This window comes from Vicugna pacos, chromosome 3 (assembly GCF_048564905.1).
Source record: "Vicugna pacos chromosome 3, VicPac4, whole genome shotgun sequence".
In the NCBI taxonomy this organism is placed as follows: Eukaryota; Metazoa; Chordata; class Mammalia; order Artiodactyla; family Camelidae; genus Vicugna; species Vicugna pacos.
Window position 1 is genome coordinate 77726114 of NC_132989.1, and position 27785 is coordinate 77753898.

At 34.4% G+C, this 27785-nt stretch overlaps 1 protein-coding gene across 2 annotated transcripts in view; it reads right to left on the bottom strand.

Annotated features, from left to right (window-relative positions):
* CWC27 (CWC27 spliceosome associated cyclophilin) overlaps positions 1 to 27785 on the bottom strand; it is a 197475-nt gene that overhangs the window by 157439 nt on the left and 12251 nt on the right. For both annotated transcript variants that reach the window (XM_031675598.2, XM_006197516.4), the window contains exons 3-10: positions 23447 to 23559; positions 21099 to 21242; positions 19361 to 19459; positions 18623 to 18726; positions 16866 to 16935; positions 6448 to 6527; positions 5442 to 5475; positions 2226 to 2383 (exon numbers count right to left, since the gene is read on the bottom strand). In XM_031675598.2, coding sequence (XP_031531458.2) covers positions 2226 to 2383; positions 5442 to 5475; positions 6448 to 6527; positions 16866 to 16935; positions 18623 to 18726; positions 19361 to 19459; positions 21099 to 21242; positions 23447 to 23559 — 802 coding nt within the window. The remainder of the gene's footprint in view (positions 1 to 2225; positions 2384 to 5441; positions 5476 to 6447; positions 6528 to 16865; positions 16936 to 18622; positions 18727 to 19360; positions 19460 to 21098; positions 21243 to 23446; positions 23560 to 27785) is intronic.

Sequence of the window (27785 nt, forward strand, 5' to 3'; positions counted from 1 at the left end):
AGTACTCGACAGATCTGCTCATAGGTTTAACATCCCAAGTGATAAACAACTTCAACATAACTGATTCCAGATGTTGCTTTACCAATAGAAGCAATACCACCAATTTTCAGTAAAATTATACTTTGAATGGCTCCTTGCCTAAAAGGCTGGTAGGCTAGTCTAGTCCCTGATCCTACTACTTGAATCAGAAAATGACCTGAGGATAACAAGAATATTCAAGCACATCCAGACGAAAAGTTTGTATACACCAAGAGCACTGCTTTTTGAATACGTAATGATTTCATACTGACATCCTATTTGGCTGGCAGCTATACCCATTATAATTCAACTTAGACTGAGCAGTAATTTTCCTTTAAATATAATTATCCTTTCTTACCACATTACAGTTTTTTAAGACTCTTAGAGGTTTTTTTGTTTGGTTTTTTTTTTTTAACATAAAATTAACTTGAGACTTCAACTACAGTGAAGCTGGTATAACTGACCAAAAGCACTAATGATTTTGGTAATTTTTTGTACTCTAAGTAAGTGGTCATGAGACAATCATAGAAGTTTCTAGACAAGAGACAAAAAATTGTATTTTCCTTTTGAGATTCTGTACTTTCTCCTCTATCCTGACCTTATTTTTCTTTTATTTCTCTTTGTAGGTAGGAGAGACAGGATGAAAGAGGGAGAGAGGAAGATGTGAATATTGAAAACCTGGGCAAAGAGGGGAAGAGTTATAAATGGATGTTTGGTGTTCCCACAGTTTACTAAGGCAAATTTATCCAAATAAGCTTTATTTAGTTCTTATAGAAAATTGCTAAATTTTAAGTTATATTAATTATAGGGTATACAAGTATTTGGAACTGTCTTAACACCAAAAGAACAGAGTAGAGTTGAGAATTTAAAAAGCACTTAAACATGACAAATTTTTGGTTCATCTATTAAAAACTCAAAATGTATTTTTGTCACATTATAAATGAAATCTTTAAAAATTCATTGTTCTTAAAAATCAGCAAATGCATGTCTTAAATGAGAGAGAGATAAAATATCTTTGATTATATCTGATAAGAGGCCCTCAGCTCCATGTATGTATAAGCATATACATGATCAACAAAATCTTCAGGCAGTAGTGGCCCGAAGTTAATCTACTATATTAAATTATTCAATGGTGATTACTTGAGTATCAGGTGAATGTTGCTGGGAAAAAGATATTTAAGGTAACTTCTAAGTACCATTTCTGAATGCGAAGGTTATATCATTAGCAGAAATTTCCGAGAATTACTTTTCTAGTTACATAAACAAAAAAAAAAAATTGAGGGAGCTAAGTGATGACAACATGGAAATGCTTTTCATTTTTAAGTTTTTCTGATGAGGATGGGAAACAATGAAAAAAAGAATGTTGTTTATATATAGCTAGGTCTATTTTATCCCCAAATGTAGGCCATCCAAAGAAAACAAACACTACTATTTTTAAAGCGGTATTATTTAAAATATATACCATAAAAGTTGTAATAATAGAGTTACAAAGGAGAGTCTTTCAATTAAGCTGAATTTCAGGAGAATAAAATGTTGAGTCAAAAACTTCAACCACTCTTTACCATCAGACATTTGCTGAGATTTCTTTTATGATACCACTAAGATTAGGAGAGACAGATAGTATAAATCAGACTTGAAAAGACATCAGTATTTTCAGGCCCACACATTTCTTACCAGTTTTGACAGACTTTACTCACCTAAATCAGAGGACATCTCCTTCTCTTCTATACCATTACTTTACTGCTTTCTGAGGGGGAGGTAATTAGGTGTCTTTATTGATTTCCGCTGGGAGGAGGTACCAAGGACTGAACCCGGGACCTCTTGGGTGCTGAGCATGCGCTCTACCACTTGAGCTATACCCTTCTCCCACCATTACTTTACTTTTCTTGTTGGTTTTAAACAAATAGAACCTTCCACATCTAGCTAATACATCTCTTTCCCCAAATATAAGACATTTTAGAGGCTTTTAATGAAGACATCAGAAACAAATGAAGTTGAATTTGACTCATAGAGTACTGCTGTGATTAAAACTGGTCTATTTGCTTTTAGGCCTCCAAGTGGGCTAATTTAACACAACTGATACATATATCAAATGTTAAGAAAATAGTATTTTAGAAAATAAATTGGAAAGAGGACTCAATCTTAATTTAAAGTAAAGAACAAGAAGACAAAAACTCTAATACCGGGAAGCGCCATGCCTGCCTTACCTGCGGCTAACTGATTTCTTCCCCACTTCACCCTCTCCAGCTGACTTAACATTTGCACTTGTGTCCTTTTTCAACTTCTTTGCAATTCTCTCTCTCATCAGGTTCTTCTCATCACCATCAGCATATTCCTCATGCTCCGCACCTTCACAGTCTGCATCCTGCAAAAATTGAAATGGAGGATTTGCTGGGCAATCCATTCTCCCCCTTCACTTCCAGAGGTCCATCTCAGACTCTCCTCACTGCATTCTCAGCCAGGTTTACTTCTTGTTTTGTTTAGTTTTGAATGAGTAAGGGCTTGAAGAATTGGCTGCAGGTGGGAATACCCCTTGGGGTCTGCTGTAGGCCAGCGAGGTAAGTACAGCAGGGCCCAGGAAGGGTTGTTGCTCAGTCCACACCCAGCCCCTCTGCGCGGCACAGACTGTGCTCACTCTGCGTCCCCCAGGATACTGTGGCCATCTACATCCCTACTCTTTCCCAGTGGGAAACGTGGCTTCTGGAGGCAGTTGGCCAGCATACTGACCTCTCCCAGGGACTAATTCAGGTAAAAGAGGTGGAGATAGAGGAGCTGAGATTTCTTCCTGTAATTTAAGTCATAGCAATTACTTCTCTTCTCAAAACCCTCCAGTGGATGCCCAATTCACTCAAGACCGTATACAATCTGTACCTCCCTGACGTGATCTCCTAGATGCCAGGATGGCAACACTAGCCAACTCTAGAGCTGCTGTTCTCTCCAGCCTGAAACACTCCCACTCCCTGCATCTGCAGCGCTCGCTTTCACCTCCTGCAGGTCTCTGCTCAAATATTACTCTCTCAGTGATACTTCTCTTGATCCCCCTATCATGGCAGAACCACCTACTTACCTCCAGTACTTTCTATTCCCCTTTCGTGTTTTTTATTTCCTCCAAAACATTTACCACTCATCTGATTTACTATATATTTTAATTATTTATGTAATGATTGTCTCTCTCCCATAACTAGAGGAAGTACTCCGTGAGAGCTAAAATTCTGGACTTTTTGCTCACTGCTGTATCTTCAGCTTCCAGAACAGCTCCCAACATTAGTAGAGAGAGGAAAGGAAGGAGAAAGGAGGAGAGAGAGAGAGAAGAGAGGACAGAAGAAGAAAGAAACTACCCCAAGTGGAACTTCTCGTGTAATTCTCTGAGCAGGTGAGCCATGGTGAGACAGGATTCTTAACTTGAGGTATGTGGACCCTAGAGCAGTGGTCCTCAAAGTCTAGTCCTCAAACTATAAAACATGGATTGTTTGTTTAAAAATATAGAATCTTAGCTCTCATCTCAGTCTTACTGAACTAAATCTCTAGTGATAGAAATTGTGAGAATTTTCAGCAAGATGTTTAAGAAATTCTTTAGCCTTAAAAGTTAATAACCACAGACATATGTCTTCCATGCCTGGTCCTCAGGAGATCTAAAAAAATCCCCTGTAAATTCATAAAATTTTGTTTGTGGATATCATATATTTCCCAGAAGAAGGTGCCCAGTTTTAGTCACTGCAAAGGATCTAGGACACAAAACAGATTGGAGACCACACACTATTCTTAGGTGACCTCACCCCCACCAAGACCATAAGAACATATCAATCAGTTTACATCAGGCCTCGATCCTATCTTCCAGACCCATATTAATGTTATACAGATTCTTTCAAGTTAACTGAATCTCAAAATGCACAAAATTAAGCACATTATTTTTCATGTCTCACCCCACCTCAAGCCTAACCTTTCTTTTGTACCCACGTAACAAGTTGCCCAAATCAGAAACCCTGTGATTGTCCTAGACTCCTACTTCTCCCTCACCTCAGAGAATGGAATCCATCACCTCTTAGACCTCTTTTAAGTCTCTCTCTCTCCCATCTCACAGCTGTGGTCTTCTATCAAGTTCTCCTCTTGCCATAGCTTCCCGATAGGGCTCCTTGACTCCAGTGTGTTTCATCCAATTTCTCCTCTATCATGTTGCCAACCGTGATCTTCCTAAAATGCACAGTTGACTACTGCACTCTTCTTTTTAACTAATCCCCTTCAATTGTTCCTCATTACTTTTAGGGTGAGATTTAAACTCCTCTCCATAGCCTGTGAAGCTCTCTAATATTTGGCTTCTCCCTACCTCTCCAACCTCAACTCACTCTCCCTCCTGTCACTACGCTCTGGTCACACTGGTCTGCTTTCAGCTCCTGGAACACATCAAACTCACTCCTTCTTCAGATCCTTTTTGCATGCAGTTCCCTCTACCTTTAACACTCTTCCTCCCTGCTCTTCACAAGGCAGGCTCCTCCTCAAACTTTAATGTTAGCTTGGACTTCCTAAATAAGGTATAATTTCTACTTGTCACCATGTTTTAACATGTGCTGTTCTCTGAGATAGAGGAATCCCACCCTTCACCAGTTTCTTTTTTGACTTAGTTAACTCCTAATTCTCCCATAAGACACAACACAGCATCATTTCTTCCAGGAAGGTTTTCTTGACCAGGTTAAATAGCCATCCTTTCTCTATTATACATGGTGAGAGGGAACCCTCTCTTTTGACCGTGGTAATAGATGAAGCTGCGTTCATGCATGGACACTTACGTACTTCCTTCTGAATTACTACAATACACAGATCAATGGGTTCTTACATAAAGTGACAAATGTATGACCTGAAAAACTTGATCTCTCATATATAAAGGAAACCCTGCCTTCTGTTTTATCAGCTTTAACAGCCAGTACAACTAATGAAGAAAAATCACTAGAGTCTCGAGAGAGAATCTTCTGAAATGTGTGTATAAAGAAGGAATGCTACTATAAATGACTGATCCAAGAGTTTCCCATACATCATGTAAGATGGGGCATCTATGTTTTAACTAGATCAAAACATAATAAAATAAAATCAATGACATCTAAATTTTGAGTATTCAAATAATGTCAAGTGAGGAGAAAAAAATAGGCTAGAAATTCATATATAAGATTCCAATTTTGTAGGGAAACACACGCACATACATATACTTGGAAGGAAAATTTCAATACCAAAATAATTTAGTTTTCAAATCTTTCAATTTTTTTCAAAATTATACACATATAATTATAAAAGTTTACCTTTTTACCTTTTAAGGAAAAAACTACCTTTTGTAAAAAACATTATGTTTAAGGAAAAAATAATTTAATCTTTCATACAAACCTTGAATTGTCTATAAATTGTTCAACTATATTTATACTAAAATTAATACTCACATCATTTAAATCTCCTGCTGCATCCCCCTTTTCACTACAAAAACAAGAAAAATAAGCAAATTTTAGCTTTTAAATGAGACTAACAAAATTACTCAGTTATCCAAAAATTTAGAATATTTTGCTGAGACTAATAGTTCAAAAACACTTCAACATAGAAATTTTCAGAATAGCATTGTAGAGCAAATGGAAACATTCTAAAAGGAAGTTGTTTTTATAAATAGAATAAAAGGTATGCTTCATTAGGACATATATGAATTCACTAGAATTCTTTAAAAAAAGGAAACAACAACCAACAGTGCTATTTTTATGAACAAAGGGCTGCAGAAAACAATTTCTTCTATTGGCTTGATGTATTCTGGCTGAAGAAGCCAAATCCTTCAAATACAAGGACATTAAGAAAAGACTATTCTGAAATAGTTTTTGAAAATGACCTAAACTCAGTACAATAGTATTTTAGTCCCCCTTTGAGACATTGGCCCAGTATATCATGTGTAGTTACATTCAACAGTAAGACACCTTCCTTTTGCAAAGAGAAGAAACAAAAATAGTAAGAAACTTTTCTGATAACTCCTAAAATATGTAAGAAATAATACTCAGTGAACTGGCCCAAAATGTAGCAACTTCTTCACAAAACCCTTCAAATCTAATTTGCTTACCCATGATTCTGAGACAAAAATGATTCAAGGAAAAAGTTAGCAATGCAAATCTGAATTAACCATTAAACTGTTAAAGCAGTTTCCTAGTATTCAAACAATCCCAAGATTTAAAAGTTTAACAATTGATTTTAATTAGTTCAACAGAGGTAGCGAGCAAGAAGAGTGAAAGTGACTAGAGTGGTTCTCCCCAGTATGCTGGAAGCTCTGCTGCTATTGTCACCAAAATGCTTTAGTTCTTTAGTTAGGTTGACAAAATTTGACTTATGAGAACTGACTGTTTACTTACAGAGGAAGCAAGAAAATTATCTGAGCCAGAAAATAACTTAGGATCACACGAGCACCATACTAACCTTTCAACAGCTGGGACAGAGCTGAGATGTGGATCATCCTTAAGCAAGTCATGACTACTCTTGCTTTTTCCCTTCATGCTCTAGAAGGGAATGTGTGATATAATCATGAGTGGGGAAAAAACAGTCTTCCAAAAGGACAAGTTAGCAAATTTGCATAACATCTAGTACTGACATACTGTGGTTAGCAAAAGGTATATGGCTCCTAAAAATTTCAGTATCAACTGAAGCTTTATAAGTAAGAACCTTATTCTTCCATTGACCAAAAATATTTTTAGAAATACCTTTTATTTCAAAAGGCTATATATCCTTTAAAATAAGTTTACTGATTACTATTTCCAAATACTAAATCCTTATTATGATTTACAACTAAACTAATTAATTTTAGTCCCATTCTTCACTGTTTAACAATTTTGAGAACAGGTTTCTAAATTTGATAGGCTTTACTTTGAGGCAAATGCATCAATTCTGAAATTTATTTCCATAATGAAAATAATAGATTTTTAAATTTCTGTATGAACATGGAGTTCACGTTTCAAAGACCTCATCAGTTTAAACATGCTTATAGTCTATTTTCACAAGGCAAAACAAACTTTTCTCAGTTAATCTAAAGATGCTATTTATCTACAGTTTTAAAAAGTCAAAGAATCTGAATTATGCAATTAATCTGTATTTCTACCTTACACACACCAAGGAGCAATTAAAAAAAAAAAAGATAAAACATCAAGTAATTACTTGGTAATACATTTGTCCAACAATGAATACTGAAAAAAAAATGTTCAAAATCAGAAGATGGTGTAGTAGAAAGAACACAGGGTAAGAAGAAAGGTGATAATTGGGCCAAATGAGTTTCAAAATCTAATATTCAATAATTCTATGGGTTTTAGTCCAGAACTTGTACCATTTGGGGAAAGAAACTTCAGAACCTTTGCCTACAAAATAGAAATAATACTAGCAGCCTTGCCTACTTCATGCAAGAGAGTAAGTGCAGATATGTGCAAAAGCGTACAAGCGAATATAAAGTGACCTCAACTAAAATACAACTTGAACATCTTTTTTTCATGCTTTCCTTCCCTAAAATTTCTTCCTCCTGCATTTCTAGCCATGACTGTTTATTTTCATCTACTCTAAGAAAAATTTTCTTATTAATTCTCCTCATGTGGCTCCCTCATGGAGTCATAATCACAGACATTATAGCCATAGTTGGCTTCAGACCCTCTGGTTAAGCCTCTTAGTTAACAGATCAGAAAATGAGAATTACACTAATAAAGAGCAGGAGTAAGATTAGAATTCAGGTCTTTAAGTTAGCCCATTAATAAGCTACACTATTTCATTTACTTGTTAGTTTACAGCTGTTAGTTTAATTAACATTTTTAAAATGGGTTCTTATTTATCTCCCAACACTTAAATCAGCTTGAAGGGAAAAGAAGAAACTTGCCTTACATTAACTTAAAATAAGACTTAACAATAGGAGGAAACTGAATTAATCTGAAAAATCATTACTATTTAAAATTTTAATTAACTTTTTAAGTTAAATTAGCATAGAAATGTATGATCAAAAGCAATTTTTCAGATGGCCCTTCCCACTATAGTAGACTTTGAATCCTGCTGGCAGAGAAAACAAATTATGAAAGAACTGAAGAAATTTGGAGATAGTCTCAAAGGGTGTAAAAATGAATTCAGATATTTCTCTTTTATGTCTGTTCTTTCTGAAAACCTATTTTAAGGTTCTTATTTATGCCATCAGGTAACAATAAATTTAGAGGAAACAAAAACCTAATATATTTAAAAATAATTTTAGAAAAAATTACATAAAAGTCACTGGCTAATTAAAAGGTTCAGGGGCCGAACAAAATACTAAATATACTTAGTGAATACAGTGTAAGGAGCTCTGTAGTAAATTCAAAACTATCTGTAAGCAAATCTGAAAATGAACATCAAAGAGGATGTGGGAAAATCACATTATTACTTGGCACTTGATACCTAAGAATACAGAGGCAGTGAAACAGTGGGAACTAAACAGAGTACAAGTAGAAAGAAAAAAAGCAAGAGGCACGGTAGTACCGGGGAACAACACTGGTCAAGAAGTTGGAAGGTCTGGGCCTCAACCTCTAACTATCTCTGTGTTAATTTTATGCTACAGTACCCAGTTGTTCGGTCAAATACCAGTTTAGATGTTGCTATGAAACTATTTTTTAGATGTGATTAATAATTTAAATCAGTAGACTTCAAGTAAAGCAGATAGTTTATCCACCAAAATGTAAGTGGGTCTCATCTAGTCAGTTGAAGGTCTTAATAGCAAAGACTGTTTTCCAAACAAGAAGCAATTTGGCCTTAAGACAGTAACATAGAAACTCTGCCCGACTTTCTGGCCTGCAAATTTTGGACTCAGAACTGTAACATTAACTCTTCCTTGAGTCTCCAGCTTGCTGGCTGGCCTACTCTATAGATTTTAGACTTGCCAGACCCCATAAGCACATGAACCAATTCCTAAAAATCAACCAAATCTATCAATCTCAAACTCTACCTCTCATTACCCTCCCCATGACACACACATACATACATATATATATAAATATATTGTTTCTTTGATGAACCATACCTATTATATTCTGTGACCTTCAGCAGAGAATCAGAAAACTTAACAGTTGGAAAAAAATCATACAGGCCACTTAATCTAGTCTCCAACCCAATGCAGGAATCTCCTTGACATCACTGTTAGTCAACCAGTATCTCAACACTTGAAAGGAGTTTAATACTCTCACACACTCCCACATAAAAATCACCTCTTTTTAGATGGCTCCCACAACTGGACAATTCTCTAACTGGAGGAAAAAAAAAATCTATCCATGTGTAATTTTCAATCGCCTAACCCAGAAACAATGTCTGTTATTAGGTATACTCTGTTGAGTTTAGGTACAAATAGATTGGCAGGCAGGGTAACAGCCCCTAAAGATGCCCACATCCTAATCCACAAAATGTGTGACTGTGTTACTTTACTCGGCAAAAGGGACTTTGTGGATAAATTAAGAATTTTAAGATGAGGAGATTGCCCTGGATTATCAGGGTAGGTCCAATGTAATCACAAAAGTCCTTACAAGAAAGAGGGAGGCAGGGGAGTCAGGTGCAGAGTGATAAAAGATGAGAAAGACTTGACCCGCTATTGTTGGCTTTGAAGATAGAGGAAGGAACCACCAGCCAAGGAACACAGGCGGTCTCTAGAAACTGGAAAAGGTGAAGGAATGGATCCTCCCCAGAGCCTTCAGAAGGCAGGCGGGCCTACCAACACCTTGGTACCTAACCCAGTGAAGCCTACTTTGGACTTCTGCCCTCCAGAACGCTATGATACGAAATTTGTTTTGCTTCAAGCCACTAAATTTATGGTAATTTGCTAGAGCAAGAATACAAAATAATACAAATATGTTAACATCTTTTTTAAATTAGTTAAATATAAACAATTAGAAAAATAAGAAAAGTTTAATACAATTTAATGGAGCAAAAAATATTTTATAAAATTAAGACTGTTTAATACTCCTGACAACCTCTGTACAAGTGGTCTAGCAGCATTCTCCAGGCCATGCCCAACCCACCTCCCAAATTTGGCGGACACTTTAATTTCATAGGATAAATGAGAATAGGACAAAAATATTCTTATTTTATTCTCGAAAGTGGTATATGTGTCTTTCAGGATAACTTTTTCTGGGTGGGAAAAAAGCCTCTTTATAGCCAACTCTGGAGTTGAGGTTAAAATGTTAATATATCTTATAGTGAGAGAAACACTGTGTATCAATGTGACTGTGACACAATTTGATCACTATTTTCAAATTTAGCTACTGAGATACTTTTATACTGGACCTACCATTTACCTTGCCTCAAGAAAACTACTTGTCTGATTGTAAGCTTTCACTTGAAAAATATTTTCTGACATTTGTAATTAAGTTATACACAAAGGGTCAGGAGTAAACTTAAAACCAATACAGACATTTGAATGAAACTATTATTTAAGAAAGCAATACAAAGGGAGGGATCTTCCAGATAAAAACCTTTCAAATGTTTGAAGCCGAGGATCACATTTTCACTTAGTTTTTACTTCTCCAAAGTATATCAAGTTCCTCAAGCAGTCCCCAAGGAAGATCCTTTTTGGCATCACCCCCATCCTCCTCATGACCCTTCCTTCCTCTGGATGCATCTAATATGTCAGTATCCTTCTTAAATGTGTTCAGAACTGAACAAAATGCTGAAAATGTGATCCCCCAAAATGCAAAGAATGTTAAATTCCTCATTCCAGAGACCTTACTCTTAATAACTCAACTAGAGCTTACAGGCTATTAAATCTGATGCCTATTCAGCTGATTTCATTAAACCAAAGGACAGAATATACACATACTCCTATTACATTTGAACTTACTAGTTCAAAAAATCAGGCAGAGGTTGACAACAAAGCTCTCTTTGGGCAGAAGTGTTCAGTCAGCTATAAATCCATCTGAGTGTACTATCTCCCAGATCACATTTCCTTGTGTTGTCCACAAGAATAGCATGAGAGACTCTGACAATGTGCTTTCCTGAACTCAAGATATGTTATTACAGCATCCTCCTATCATGCAATCCTATCAAAAAGGAAATGAAGTCAGTCTGGCAAGTCACTTAACCAGAGTCTCAGTTTCCTCATCTATGAAGAAAGGAAGTTGGACTAGATCCCTTTGAGCTATAAAATTCTATTATTCTAAAAGAGATTTTATCAGGTAGTAAGAGATACTGAAATAAATAGTCAAGGAAAGCTAACCTACGTGGGAGAGGCACCTTGTCATGAATACTGAGTAGGGTGAAGCAGTGTCTGTAATCCCACACTGGTAATCCATAAACCAGAGACGACTCGACCTTATTTCTCCTTTCACAGAAAGTAAAGCCTCAATACAGACTTTACCAATTATTAACTTGTGGTGTTAGGTTCTGGAATAAAGCTTAACACTGTGGAGTCACTGAAAAAAGAAATGTGATAAGCAAATAAATAATGAAACAATTATTTTCAAGCCCTCTAGAAATATTTAATTCTATGCAACCACTGAAACTGCAAATTGTTCTTAGTCATTGTCAAAGACACTGACTTGACTTGGCTCTAGTTATTTACATTTGAAAACAGCAAGGCTAAATTTTAAAAAATATATTGGTCATAATTTTCTAGTATTCAGGCTCGCCTTCTCTTTTCTTATCAAAGTCTCATTTTACCCAAAAGGTAAGAGTATCTGAAGGGTGCTCGTAGTCTGAAGAACAGTACAAAAGCAAAATAAAGAAAATACACTTCCATTTCTATTCTCTCTAGAATTTATCTCATGTGCTTCAGAGAAATTTCCTTTTCTCTAAACCAGTAAGTTTCGACAATTTTGTTGTTGCTCTCTTTTCTCAAGCTAAACTCACCTATGACTCCATTATATAAACACACAGAACAGCTAAATTCTGCAGGCCATCTGCATGGTGTTCCAAGACCCAATCGTACATGAAGAGTGGGTTGCTGGTGGGTCACGATGTACAGGTGTACACCCATCCTCTCCAAGACTGCTCAGGCTACTTCTCAGGACCCTGTGGGAGTGCTCAGGAAGGGTACTAGGCCAGCTGTGCTGAGCTTACGGCTTCCTACCTCAGAAAGCTGGACTACTGCGGAAGTTTCTCACCAGCCCTCTAGACTACCTGAGCATGAGGGCAGCAGCTGCTGCATGATGATCATGATCATATTAGTGGCCAATATTCTTTAGCTCTCTGAGAATAAAGTACAAATTATAACATAGAGTATATTGTTTATTTTAAGACGTTTGACTTTCAAAACTGCTTTTTAGGATCGCATGATGTATCAAAGTAAGGACTAACCATTTATTTATTTCACAGCTCTAAATGGTACATGTTACTCCCATGTCACAAAGAGGAAAATGGAGGCTCAGAGAGACTAAGTTATCCAAGGTCACAGAGTGTCTATAGAAAGTGAAGTGCCAATATGAGTTTGTATGATCCCAAATCCATGCTATTTTTACTTCAACACACCGCCACTCAAAGATGACACAAAGTTTACCATCAAGGAGCTCACAGGCTAGGACCCTATATAATTAATGAGTTAGAAAAGGGTATAAACCTTGAATAGTATACTATGAGAACATAGGCATATGCTTCCACGTAATAAAGTTAAAAGAATGCTTTCAAAAGGAAAATATAAGTATCACAAGAAAGGCAGAAGTTAGATCAGAAAAAGAAAAGATTAGGGAAAACTGGAAAAGTCATTTAGAAAAGATAGTATTCTAGGTGTTGAAAATAAATATGACATTGATATTCAGAAGTGGGACGGCACACTTCGCAGGGAAAAGGACATGAACAAAGACATACAATAAGGAAAACACAAGGCGTATTTGTAGAACAGCAAGTAGTTCAGATCTGCTGACAGTGTTTCCTACAGCCCCCAGATAAGGTTTCCAGGGAATTCACTACATGTATAGATTCCCTGGTCTCTTCCTTAGAGATTCTGATTCAGTAGGTCTGAGATGGGAACTAGGAATATAAGTTTTTAAAAATTACTACAAGTGATTTTTATCAGTAGGGAAGTTTAAGAAATATTAGACTAAAGGACAGAGTTAATCATGAAAGCAGAAGCTTGAAATAATAGGCCAAGGAATTTGGCCTTATTTCTACAGACAACAGAAAGCAACTTTAACATCTTAATGAGACTTCAGGAATTTATTCTGATAATAACAAGTGGAAGGGGGAAAAAGAGAAGGGAGATGGGAGACCAGTCTGTAGTCCATGGCAGCAGCCCAGGCTAGAGATAATGAAGGCCTGAACAAGGGTAGTAGCGAAATAAATTAAAAGGAAAAAATAGATTTGAGACACAGCATAGATGAAAAATTGGTAAGAACAATGCAGCTAACTGGTTGTGCAAGGAAAAGATAAGAAAAAAGTTCGAACTTAATCTAACATTCTTCAAGGGACACTGGTATCAGGGAATTAGAAAGAGAAGTCACAGAACAGGGAGAAGTTTAGGAAGAAAAGATAATAAATTAAGCTTTGGCTAAGGCTTAGGTAACTAGTGAGACATCAAACAGAGAGATGTCCAGTAGGCAGCTAGATAAAAGAAAAGTCAGCCTAGAGATACAGATTTGAGGGTCACAAACAAACGTGATAATTTTATCACACAGCACCATCAATTAAAAACTCAGATGAGAGAAATGTGATGACACACAGTAGGCTTAGACCACCTATTTGATAATGGACTTTTGGTTGCAATGTTCTTGGCAAAGAGGAAAGAATTTACTTGGTCTTTCTACTGTTTAAAGTGTTTTCCAGGTTTCAGAGCAAACGTAAAGAGCATGCTAGAAATATCTATGGTGGTATCTTCCACATTTTAACCTTGTAGCAAACACAAATTGCTTTTGGAGTATCAAGTTCACTGTATTCAGTATAAGTTAACCATTTTTTCTTTATTTTGTGCAAAATTAAGTCGCAGGAGGAAGATAAGCCTTAAACATTTAACACACGCTGTTGTTGCAAACAGAAAAAATTCAAACTAAATTTCCGAGAAAAGTCCATCTCAGAGCAATTGTGAACAAAACTTATTTTAGACCAGAAATTTAATTCAACAAAAAGATTGATAGAAAAATTCCTTTCGCCCACCCTTGTTCTCCAAGGCTGCTCAACCTCATACTATGTAGGGCCCTCTGGGAGGTAGGGAAGAGCAGTGGGCCAACTGCACTGAGCTGCCCTTCACCCCAGAATGCTGTGCTGCCAGTGGAATTTCTTGCCAGCCTTTTAGATAGGTTGGGCTTGAAGGAGACAGTTTCTGCAGTATTCAAAAGCACATTAGATAGAGACTTTAATAGCTATAGAAACTTAAGTTCAAAATTCTGATTCTATGACCTCCTAATTACATGGTCTTGGTCAAGGAACTTGACATCTCAGCATTGATACCTTCACTTACAAAACAGGAATAATAATATCTATACCACATGGTTGCGATAGAGATAATACAAAATAAATACTTAGCACAGGGAGGAGGTAAAAAAAAAAAGAAATCATGATAATGTAGTATAAGTGCTTTGATGGCCACAGACAGATTATTATGGAAAGAAGTTAAGCTCAGCCTGAGTGGAAGTTGGGGGTAGGGGAGGGAGGTAGAGGTAGTGAGGAGTTAATAATGGAGCTAAATCTTAAAAGGAAACACAAGAATTAGCCAAATTTGCTTTTTCAAGCAAAAGAAAAAACAGGGGTGGATGGACTCAGGGGAAGGCATGGATATGCAAGGGAACTTGACATCTTTAGAAAACATCAAAGGGAAACTTGACAATTCCCAGATCTAACATTCGTGGTTTTTTCCATTTACAAATATACCCACAGGATCATGATACATAGTAAATCTTTCATTTTCATTAAGGGACAAATTTGAATCACAAATAATGTAAGACTAGTACACTGACATCTAAAGAAGATGACTTCTGAGATACCGGGGGTGACACAGTGATGATGCTGAGAAGGAATAGTAAAAGGAGGTTTTCATAGAAAGATTAATTTAATTTTGACACCTAAAATAGAGATGTTTCAAAACACTAATTCAAAAAATACATGAACCCCAATGTTCATAACAGCATTTTTACAATTGCCAAGATACAAAGGCAATTTAGATGTCCCTCAACAGATGAATGGAGAAAGACGTAATACACACACACACACACACACACACACACGCACACACACAGAGAGAGAAATATTACTCAGCCATAAAAAAGAAGGAAAATTAGCCATTTGCAACAACATGGATGGACTTAGAGGGTATTATGCTAAGTGAAATAAGACAAATACAAATACTGTATGATATCACTTATATGTGGAATCTAAAAATGTAAGAAACTAGTGAACATAACAAAAAATAAACAGACTCTCAGATATAGAGAACAAGTTAATGGTTACCAATGCGGAGGGGCAATATAGAGGTGGAGGATTAAGAGGGAAAAAGTATTACATATAATAAGCTATAAAGATATAATATACAACATAGGAATATAGCCAGTATTATATAATAACTATAAATAAAGTATAAACTTTGAAAATTGTGAATCACTATACTGTATTCCTGTAACTTATATAATACTATACATCAACTATATTTCAATTAAAAACATTTTTTTAAATAAAATAAAATAAGAGACGTTTCCTAAAGGCAACTCAGAATGTGGGATAGGAGCCTAGAAAAAATATCTGGCCTTGTCTGCTAGATCTCAGAATGTTAGTATACAGGTGGTAATTGAATCCATGGTATCAAATAGATCAATAAAGGATACTGAAGACAGAGAAAAATAAAATTGTGACCAAAATATTTCTTACACGTGCCCATTTTAATTCAGTTTTAATGCAAGGAAGAGCGCTCCTATATGCCCAATATTAGACTACCAAAACCAGGCTCAGTGATGAGGGAGGCAAACGGATAAAGAAGTAAATACAAGGGTGACAACAATGTGCTTCTTGGTCAATGCTACTGTTAGTGTCAGTGAGAAACAGGTGACTATGTTAAGCAAGTAAAGCAGTACTAGGTTATGAACTTGTAATTATAGACTATAATAAAGCCTTTGAACCTCATCCTTTAGGTCTCAGAGTTCACTAATTTTCAAGAAAGAAAGACATCAAAATTTGGGGGAGTAAAAACCCTTGAAGATGATTTTCTTCAGACATATTTATCAGAATCACTGCTCTAAACAACTGTAGAGCACTGTATGTGTTTCAAAAATTAGCTTTGTGATAAAAGTAATACTGAGGAAAACCATACTTAAAGGCCTGTGGGAAGCATGGTGGGGTAAAAGGCAAAGAGGCAATGTATACTCCAAAGACATGGACTTCAAAGTGAGACTGACCTAAGTTTATAAGTTCAAATCCCAGCTCTAGCAACTTACTAGCAGTGAGACTTTGAGCAAATTATAACCTATCAACACCTTCATTTATTCATAGGTAAAATGGGAATGATAATACCTATCTTAAAGGACTGCACTGAGAATAAAATGAATTAAATATATATAAATGATATTAAAATGAATATAAGAACTTTTGCTTGTCACTGTTTATTATAGTAATGATAATAATTATTATTATCCAGCAAACCAATTAAACCAATAACAATTAAAATCTGAATCATAAAATTGAATCATTCTTTAACTCTGGTTCTGATAAAAAATGCCAGATTTTTTTAAAAAACTATAATTTTAGGAGGGCAAATCATCTCAGAAGTTGTAAATATTAGAAACAACAAATCATTTTACTAATCAGTTCAATGGACATTTACAGAATGTGTACTATGTAAAACATGCTGTGCTATTTATAGCAGGAGATACAAAAATAAGTGAGACACAGATCTGAATCTCCTTCAACATTCAGAACAAAGGGCAAATTAAGACTTTTACCTGACTAACTCGATTTACTTCCTCCTCTTCTTCCTCGGCTTCCTCTCCAAATGAAAGTAAACTAAAATTCCTAATCAAAAAAAAAAAGAAAGAAAGAAGAAAGAAAAAAAACGAAAAAAACAAAATCAGGAAGAAAAAGTTAAACAGATCTTATACATATCCTATTTTCAAAGCAACAGAATGGAATTTATAAGAAGAAACACAATCTATCAATAGACAATATTACTTAGTATTCAGGGGAAATAAAATATACTAAGGATCTATATTTCTATATTTTTAGCATAATATTAAGTGTTTGGCCCAGATCACAGATGCTTCATAGACTAATGATCAAAAATTCATCCTTAGTACTACCATTAAATACACTGAGTCAAGCATGACAGAAATAATGAAAGCTTTTAATTTTTATTAAAACTGGTTAGCAAAATGGGGATTTCTGAAAAACTAATAAACATATAGCACTGAGAGCACTAGAAATGGGAAGCAATTAATCTTGTGTCTGCCAAAATAATCTTAATATTTTAAAATTAATAAGTCATAAAAAATTATCAAATATAAAAACAAGCAATACACTTAGCTAAAAAAAAAAATCCCATGGTAAGAAAAAACTAAGTTTTATCTTTTTTGAGTCTTCAAACTAAAGCATCATAAGGAAGATAAATAATAAGTTATTAAAACTCTCTTCTCAAATACTGGAAAAATAAAAGACTTGGCAACAGAAGAGGAATTTTCATTTCATAACCTAGATGCAATCAATGACTACCACATCATCCCTAATATATTTGCTACACATTAAAAACAAAAATAAAAACACCCAATTTTTGCACTTATCAAGATAAATCATAATAATGAAATATTGTATCTGAATATAGTGACAGTGACCTTTCTCTCAGAGATAAATTAGTTAAAATAAATGAATAAAAAACAAAAGGAAATCAAATATAAAGCTATATGTTATTTTGCCACAAGATATCTACTGCTTATTAAAATGTCTGGCTCACATTTGACAGTTTATAAAAGCAACTTAACTTATTTACATTGTAGGACGTCAAGGAAAGAAACGAATATGTATTGAATACCTACACTATTGGGTTTTTTCAAATTCTCCTCATTTAATCTTCATAAGAACCAGGTGTTGTATTATAAATCTTCCGTTTTATAAGATGGGGAAACTGAAGCTCAGAAAGATTAATAAACTTTGCTTCTTATAACTGGGGTAGGCAGGATTATACTTAAAGCTGTCTGAATCTAACACTTACAAATACAAAAAAAATCCCTAATACAGATGTTACAATTCAGTAAAAGAGTAGGTTGAAATCTCTAATGTCTATTTCCACAAAATGGACAAAATTAATAATGTAAAGAATTTGTTCACAAAATACTGAAATATATTAAAGAAATTTCTATTTTTTTGAGAAAACTATCCTCAGGAAATAATCCAGAATACAGAAATGGCTTAATTTTTTTAAATATTTACAATAAGATTATTTTTAATAGCACCAAAAAAGGGGGAGTAAAATAATGTAATAATTTTTTAGCTTAAGTTTTTAAAGTTATATATGGTATCTGAATACAAGAAATGCACATTTAGGGGAAAAAAGATACACGCACACAAAAGACATTCATATAGATATTATCCCTCAGTCCAAATTTGCCTCCCCTTCACTAATAAACAATTGTGACAAAAGGAAATAAAGTGAACTAAATGAATCAGTGTTGCTTTTCAAGCTGAGTCAAAATGTTTCTACTATGATTACTTTGTGCCTTTGGGTCTCAATCTCTTTACTTCTTCGTCTGGTTTGTCTCTTTTTGGCCTTTTTGTTTCTCTTGGAGTGATGTCATCAAAAGGATTAAACAAAACCTATGAAAAGAAATATTTTGAAAACATTATTCAATTTTTTTTAATTTCACAAAAAATTAAAATCAATATTTAATTATGTTGCTATTAGTGTCTATAATTTTTCCTCACATAACCATTATAACTGTAGTGATATATATATACTAGAAAAAGTGCCTCCATTTCCATGGCCTCATTGTATTTTCCCAGTAATCCAATGTGCTACTAAAAGATGTTTTATCCCTATCTTAAAAAAGGGGAAAACAGTCAAGAAGGCATAATACATAACAAGAGAGACAGACTCAGGTATTTTGACTACAAATCAGATGCTCTATGGTTCTTGCTTCCTCAATGAAGGATCACTTAAATTACCTAAGAAATCACTTCATTGGGCTAAATAAACCTAATTCATCCAACTTTCTATTATGAGTTGAGCTTCCCATTCATTGAATTATCAGCTAAAGTTTCATCCTTGAATTCAAAACCTTCAATTAAACAAAATTCTTAGCCATCAATTGTGCCTAAATTACATAGATAAAACCTGAGCCATGATGTGAATTTATTATTAAGCCTATATCTGATAATTTAATAATGCAAATAACCAATTTCTCTTAAGTGATAATTTAAGTAATATATCTCATAATAATCATGTTTCTACCTCACAGCTTTTTATTTTGTGTGGATTATGTGGTCTGTCTTCGTCATCAATGTCTACTTCTGTCAGTCGCAGCATGTTATATATTGTATCCCCCGTAACCTATCAAATAAAAAGGAAGATTTAATTGCAAATTATTAAATTCATTCTTTGAAATAAGGAAAGCTTTCTGAAAGTATTTTTAAATAATTAAAAAGAGAATTTCATATTATTATATGAATACATGCATTAAATAGTGTAAATAGAGCAATGTCATCTTAAGAGGAAAAGGCATTGATGAAGTTTAATCCCTCAGTAAGATTTTTGGGAAATTTCCAATATATACTTAGTATCAATTTTATTAAAAATAAAAATATAGTGGAGGGGGAGGGTAGAGCTCAGTGGTAGAGCACATGCCTAGCATGCACAAGGTCCTGGGTTCAATCCCAGTACCTCCATTAAAATAAATAAATAAATGAACCTAATTACCCACCCCACAAACAATCTGAAAAAAAAACATAAAGTAAAACAAAAAACATAATGCCAAATAACCTCCTTCTGAATGACTACTTTTTGTTCAAACATTATAAATAAATTTAGACTTCAGAATATGGTATAACAAGGAAATAACAATTACAATGTGGTAAGTGCTTTGCAGACATTATCCCATTTAATCTTCACAAATATCCTAAAAGTAGACACTATCATTATCTTCCTTCTCCAGGTAAGAAAATCGAGGATTCTAGAAGTTATAGAGCCAACAGTCATGGCCTTTCTGACTTCTAACCACCATGCGATACTTTGTCTCTAATGTGTGAGTTATACAACATCAATTGTAAACAATGGTGCACAATGGAAACCTAAATCTCGTTTTATTTTTATTCTTTTTAAATAATAGAAAGGAAAATCTATGAACAGACAACCGTGTTGGAGTGGCTCAAATATGCCCATGCATTTCTTAATCCATGTGCTTACATATTAAGCAACGATATTGTATTGCATGCTTTTGGCATGACTCCTTTCATTCAACATTTCTCAAAAGTTCTAAAATGATACCAGTTTTCCAGTTGTGCTAAGTTTGTGTTTTCCCTTTCATATTCATAAGATCCAGTTTTGACTAGGATCTGGGGAAACCATTCTTACTGAACCAGCAGAGGGAGCCAATACACTAGTGATGTCTAACATGCGTAAGTCTTCAAACGGGAATATATTTAAGAAAAGGGAGAAATGTGACCAAAAACCCCGAAACCAAAAACAAACAAAAAAAACTTCAGAATCCCTTTTAAAGAAAACTACTGAAAATTCTATGAAAATAACGTTCCCTGATACGATGTTAAATGTCAGCAGGATTAAATAGGTACTATTCAAAGTTATATTTTGGGTAAAAAGTTTTAATGTTAACACAACTTCCATTTTAATTTAAGGAAATCTGTTATTAACAAAATAAACTTTAAACTACTAAATGTTATTACCTAACTGTCTTTCTAAAAATGTGAAAACAATATCAGCTGAGTGACACGGTAGCTAATAATATTGTTGATGTGATTTTAGAAAAAAGAAAAGTTAAAATTACAACCAATGACGTATTTGAAACACACATATACAAACTCCGGTGGTCCCTCAGAATTCATTATAACCGGAATATATAGTATTCCATCATTTTTAGAAATAAACAAATACCCTAGGGAATATCTTTATGAAGGCAGCTCTTGGATAACTTGATCATATATATCACTGAAGCCTAAGATAACGGAACACAAACCTTTCCAAAGATGGTGTGCTTATTGTTAAGTTCATCTGCTCGACCCAGTGTAAAGAAAAACTGGCTGCCGTTATCATGAGGGCCAGCATTTGCCATGGCAACCAGTCCTCTCCGATTAAAACGTAACCGTGAGTGGAATTCATCCTGAAGCATTGAAAAAAAAAGAAAAGAAGATTTAGTGAATGACCTCAGTTATAAGGCCCTTCATATTCATCTAACAAGCAAGATCCCATACAACTTCTAAGCCAAAACGCTTCAGTTTTACTTAACTGATTTTTCACATATAATCAAATCCAGTAGCTGTTGTTCCTTCAATGCTATTAAATTTGACTTCACTAACCTGTAAGAATCCTCTAAATATACTCATCTCAAATTTAGCCTATTTTGTGGAAATCTGCCTATTTACACAGAGGAAGGGTACTCCACGGTAATGGATTTCTAAAATTAATTCTCCTATTCTTCCCATCTGCCAAAGCCATCTAAGCTTTTAGGACCTTCTACTTTTCCTCTAGGATAATTAGTTTTGAATCACTGCAGAGTCTTCAACTATTTCCTTCCCAAACCCATTCTAAATGTCATGAAACAATTGTTTTCTTATTTTTTAATTCAAGGACTCTAGTATGATTGTGTTATGTGCTTTACTGTGTTTTTTAAAGTCTTAAGTTAAATCTTCTCTGAACTGGCACTGGTCCCATTTGCCAGTTTTCAAAAGAGCAGGAGTAAGCCCTTCTAAGGTAGTTTTCTTGCTGTGGTGGGGCTACATAACATGTACATTAGTCTTAGTTAATCGAATTTCTATCAAGACCTGAAATGACTAGACTCATTTATAATATAGCCATATTATGTAATCAATGCTTTTCAGAAAGGAAATTCTTTTTCCTTAATAAATTCTCAAGATATTTGAATTCAAAGGACCATAACTTTGTATATTGTATAAAAATAACTTAATTGAAAAACTTACCGAGATGATTGTATGACCTAAACATAATAAGCAAAAATCTCAGTTTAGAAAGAAATTATCACAAAGATCTATTCTGTTACACCAAATAATAAAGGAGTGCATCATACTAGATGAAGAATCTAAAATAATGAGATATCTCAATTTTTTAAATATAAAATAGTCTAACAATGACATTTGAGACTTTTTAAAATAATCATTTCACATGCTCTAAGGCCATTATCATCTGAAAGTTAAAGCAAACAGTTCAAGCATTTTTCTCAAGAATCATACAGTAACCTACCATAAAATTAAAGGATACTCCAGATACTCTATCCCATTAGTATAAATGTGAAGTTTGCCAAAATTCCCATATTTTAAGAGTTATTGATGTTTATTCATTCAAAAAACATAATATTGGTAACAACAGATTAATAAGTAACGTGTCCTTTAGCTTTTACTTGAACCCACTGTTATTTTTTAATATCTTAACTATGACATTAACTCTTTTTTTTGTTTTTAGATCTATGTCGGCAGCTAACAAAGCATTGACCTCTCTTGATTAAAATTCACACCCTTTTCTAACATTTTTTATGTTGCTTCTATCTTCTGGTTCCCCTTGTGATTTCTTGTTATGGCATGCATTCTGTGCTACAAAGGTTTATGTGTACGATTTATAATGAATTCTGCTATGGACTGAATTGTGTCCGCACAAAGTTCATATGTTGAAGCGCTCAAGCCCAATGTGACTGTACTGGAGATAGGGCCTATAAGGAGATGAAAAAGACTAAACGACTTTGTAAGGGTGAAGTCTTAATCCAATAGGGCTGGTGCCCTTATAAGAGGAGGAAGACACCGGAGCGATCTCTCTCTACCATGTGAGGACACAACAAGAAGGCAGCCATTTGCAAGCCAGGAGGAGAACCTTCACCAGGTACTGAATGTCAGCACCTTGATCTTGGACTTCCTAGACTCCAGAACTGCAAGAAGTAAATTCCTGTTGTTTAAGCTACCTGGTCAGATGTGTTTTGTTATAGCAGTTCAATATAAATTCTATATAGTGTTAAAAAAAATGTTTGAAAATAGGATGGCATATGCAATGTTCTAAGAGCTGCAGAGATCAGACACAGTCGGATATACGTTTTATAGCCTTTTTTCTGACTCATATTTTCCTTACTACCACTTTTAACTTTACCTGAATTCAATCTAGCATGAAAGTTTGTGATAAGACAAATGAGAGAGAAAGCTTGACAAGGTCTAAGTGCTGCTCTTACTCTGTTTAGTCCTAAATGTGTAATAACCCTGATTTTGTGCACTGATGTAAAATGCATTTTCTTCTTGTAGGACGCAATCATTTTCGATTAAGCAATCCAAGCTGACTTGAAAATTAATAATAAAAATTCAGTCTCACCTTGAACGGGGCTCCATAGACAGACTCTCCACCAGTCCCTGTGCCAGTAGGATCTCCCCCTTGGACTATAAAACCAGGTACCACCCTATGAAATATGGTGTTGTCATAATATCCTGGGGGAAAAAAATAAAAGTAATTTATCAATGTCTAAAACTAAGTGTATCTACAGTTAATACAACTAGTCACAAGATTTTTTCCCCCAGAATGTTAAATAGGCTCCTAAACCAAAATCTTTTCTTCCCTACTTATAAAATATCTACTTAAAACAGCACAATTTCTACAGAACCAAGGTAGTTGTTGTTTTGTATCTATTTCCTGGATTCTCTCAAACTCTGGATAAACAGTTTTCAAAATAAAAATTAGACTTTTGGTAAAGCTCTGTGGTTCTCAACTAGAGGGAGGAGGAGTAGCAATTATGTTCCCTGGGGGACACTTGTCAATGTCTGGAAATATCTGGTTGCCACACATGGGAGATGTTACTGGATTCTAGTGGGTAGGGGTCAGGGATACTGGTAAACATACTACAAAACACAGGAAACCCCTACAACAAAGAATTACTGGCCCAAAATGTCAACAGCACTAGAGGTTGAGAAATCCTTGCAGAGATAAACAACTTATTTCCTAAGTCTTCCTAGTCTCCCCATAGAAAATTAATTTACACAAACAATATACAAATCCAAAATACATCAAAATTACTCACTGATTATAGGTCTAGCATCATCAATGCACCCTCATCAAGAAACTTCCAATAAATGAAACAAATACTCAACACAATATATAATTGAGCCCAACTAGACTCTTAGTAAGTTTGCTAAATGATTTATATTTATATATCATATATTATTTGGAAGCTATAAACATACGAGAGATCATATATGATCTCCTAATAGGTTGAGGTGAAGTCAATTATTGAGTGTAGTCATAACTCAATCCATGCTGAGGACTGCAAAGCAGAGAGATGCAAAGAGCATACACAGTTCCCTAAAGGCTTCACAGAGCTACAGAACTGCCTGACACCAGATTTCTGATCCAACAGGATGATAAATGTCTTTATTATTTATATACAACCTAACTGAATACGACCTAACTCATTCAATAACAAATACTAAGTGCCTACTGTGGGCCAGGCATTTTGCTGCTACAACTACTGACATCACTCATAAAGACCAATGACATGGGTACTTTGTGATACTTTATTAGTCAAAACATGATTGTGGTTTATCATAATTAATAAAGTACTATAATACTGGAACTTGCAGACACCCTCATATTACTTAGATTTGCAAGCCATAATTGTATATAAAATCCACATTTTAAAACATGTGATCTATAATCTAACAACCGTATCCAGTATATAGGATGGATTGGAAGAAGTTGATAGAAAGAGTAACTGATTTTTTCAATCCCTTCTCCCTTGAAGAACTGTTGGGCTATATTCACAAAAGCTCCCCAGTACAGTTCTCCTTGTGGTTGCAAATAGAAACTATAAAAACCAAGAAGTCGAAAAGTATCTCTCCTGCATCTCTAAGTAACCATTTACTCAGATTAACATTGTACATAGCAGTCAGGCGTTCTGAGCCTTGCCTCTTGTTAGCTATGCAACTTTAAACTCAATTTTCTTTCTTTTTTTTTTTTTCTTCTGTTTTTTTCCTTCAATTGAGATATAATTGACATATAACATTAGTTTCAGGTGTACAACATGATTCAATATTTGTACATATTGCAAAATGATCATGGACAATAAATCTAGTAAACATCCACTACCATATATAGTTACAAATTTTATTTTACTTGTAATGAGAACTTTAAAGATCTACTCTGTTAGTAACTTCCAAACATGTAACACAGTGTTATCAACTATGGACATCATGCTGTATAGGCAATTTCTCATTATAAAACTAATAATATAAATTAACTTGGTGGTGTTCTGAAGATTAAGTAAGGTAACGTGGAGGTAACCTATAAATTTTCAAATTCAACATAAATAATAAACTTAATTATTTTCACTTAAACCCTACAAATTCATATTCAAATCTGAATATAAAACACACACCAGTCTATATCAAAAAATGAAAATAATCCTTGAGGCTCATAATGTGCAGCCAATCAACATTTTTTTGAGCACATGATCAGATTCACTTTTTCAAATGGGATCACTTCAAATTCCAGTATGAAGGAATGACTAGAAGTGACAAGATTGAATAAAAGAGGGAGCAACTGCTGTCCCAAGACAGGAGCATGGCTTATCTTGAAATGCACAGATTCAAGAATTCTCTAGGAAGCAGGATCTTTAAGACTCAGAGATCTATTATATGTGAGGGAAGGGATCATGAAAGAGGTCTTTACTACTGTGCTTTCAAATTGGGAAAATGGTCAAAAAGATACAAATTATCACTTATAAGATGAATGAATGCTGAAGACTGAACATACAGCATGGAGATTATAGTAATAATACTGTACTGTATACTAGACATTTGTAGATCATGTTCTCACCACATACACACACACAAAAAGGTAGCTGTGTGATGGGATGGATTTGTTACTGAACGGTGATTGCGGTAATCATTTTACAATGTATATTTAATCATCACATTGTACACCTTTTAAAAATCTTTTAAAAATGACATTGTCTATATACAATTTTTGTCAGTCATATCCCAATAAAGCTGGAAAAAAATGACTAAGAACCTCCCTTTAACTGTGAACACCATTTTAAGTGAGAGCTGTATCTGAGGCTGTGCTCCCATTGGCTCATTTTTATTCATTTGCTTTTTAATTTTGGAAATTGTACCTTTAAAAAATATGAATATTAAAAGATCTAAAAATATTATGACTTGTTTAAATCATATAATCAGTGAATTAGAATGAGGTTCTCTAAATTAAATTTTTAAAACCTTGACTTTATTCATTTAGGAGCATCTTAATTTAACTTAGAGTCTTCTCAAGCATCTTGTTAGCCTTCACAATACTATTTCTTACCTGTTCAATTAAGAGACTTGCTCAGTTATTTTTCTATTATTTTTCTATTCTTTTTCCTTTCTCCTTATATTCTCAGAAATAGGGAAATGTTTTTTTTGATGTTGTAATTAAGCTTCATCATCACTTAACTTAAGAACCTTATTTCTTCTTCAGTGTCATATTATATCCAGATGTTTTCTGTTTCTTCCATTCACCTGGTCATGGATTATAATTTACCATTTATTCTTTCTATGTTTTTATACTTTCATTCTTCTGTAAAATTTGAGCTATTGATTCTTCAAAACTTCTTTCCAGAAACAGTCTGGCTTTTCTGTGTCTACTGTGTTTCACGGCTCTGTTGACAGTTACTTGAGGCTTCTCTGCCTGAACTACCTGTCTGACTCAACTTCCTTCCTGCCTGCCATAGCAATTATTAATAATGGTCTTTACAGATGCCTTCTTTTCTCTTTTTCTTTCTAGTCAGTTTGGGGGTTTTTTGTTTTGTTTTGAAGGGTTTGTTTTTGTTTTTTGGTATAGGTATTTTTATTTCTTAAGTCTTCCCCTGGTAATTTATCTATTTGTCTAACTATCTATTTGGGGAGCTCTCACTGTACCCTAATACAGGTTATTTTGTGCTCTCCTTCACATTTTGCTTTTGACTCAAAATGCTGTTTTCTAATATCTTGATTAACTCTGCCTATCACTAAAAATCAGATATAATTTAGAAGGACGATGATTTGCCAACACTGGAGATATCTGAAACAATATGCAGTATATTCTGAAAGTCAACAAGCTACAATGTTTAGAACATTTAATTCCATAGAATATAGCAATATAGAATAAATTATCTACATAGGAATATAAAATAAATAAATAACATTCTATAGAATGAAAGAATATTTTGAAGGGGAAAACACTCAAGTAGATGTAATTCTGTAAAGTTCGTTAGAAAGAAAAACAATTATTTTACATCTCAAATATAAGAATCATTATTGACATTGATAATAACATCACTGAATGCTGCATGGAAGGCTTCATGGAGAAAGTAGAATTTCAAACAACATTAAAAAGTGAGTTGACTTGAACAGTACAGAAAGGAAGAGAAAGTAGTCCAAAAAGGCAAGTGAGGATATGAGAAGATTCGGGATATGAAGGAGGTATGAGTGGAAATGGGAAGGAACTGCTTAGGCAGTAAAGATTATAACCAACTGAAGGCACATAGTTATTTAGTACGATAAAAAATAAAATTGGAAAGCTAGGAAGCTAAGCTGCCTGAGGATTCAACTACCAGGTGAATAACTGTCAGGGCAAAGTGATTAAAAATGAGAGAAAGGAAGATGGGGTAAAAGGCAATCACAATCACACAGCTGAAATTCAAAGC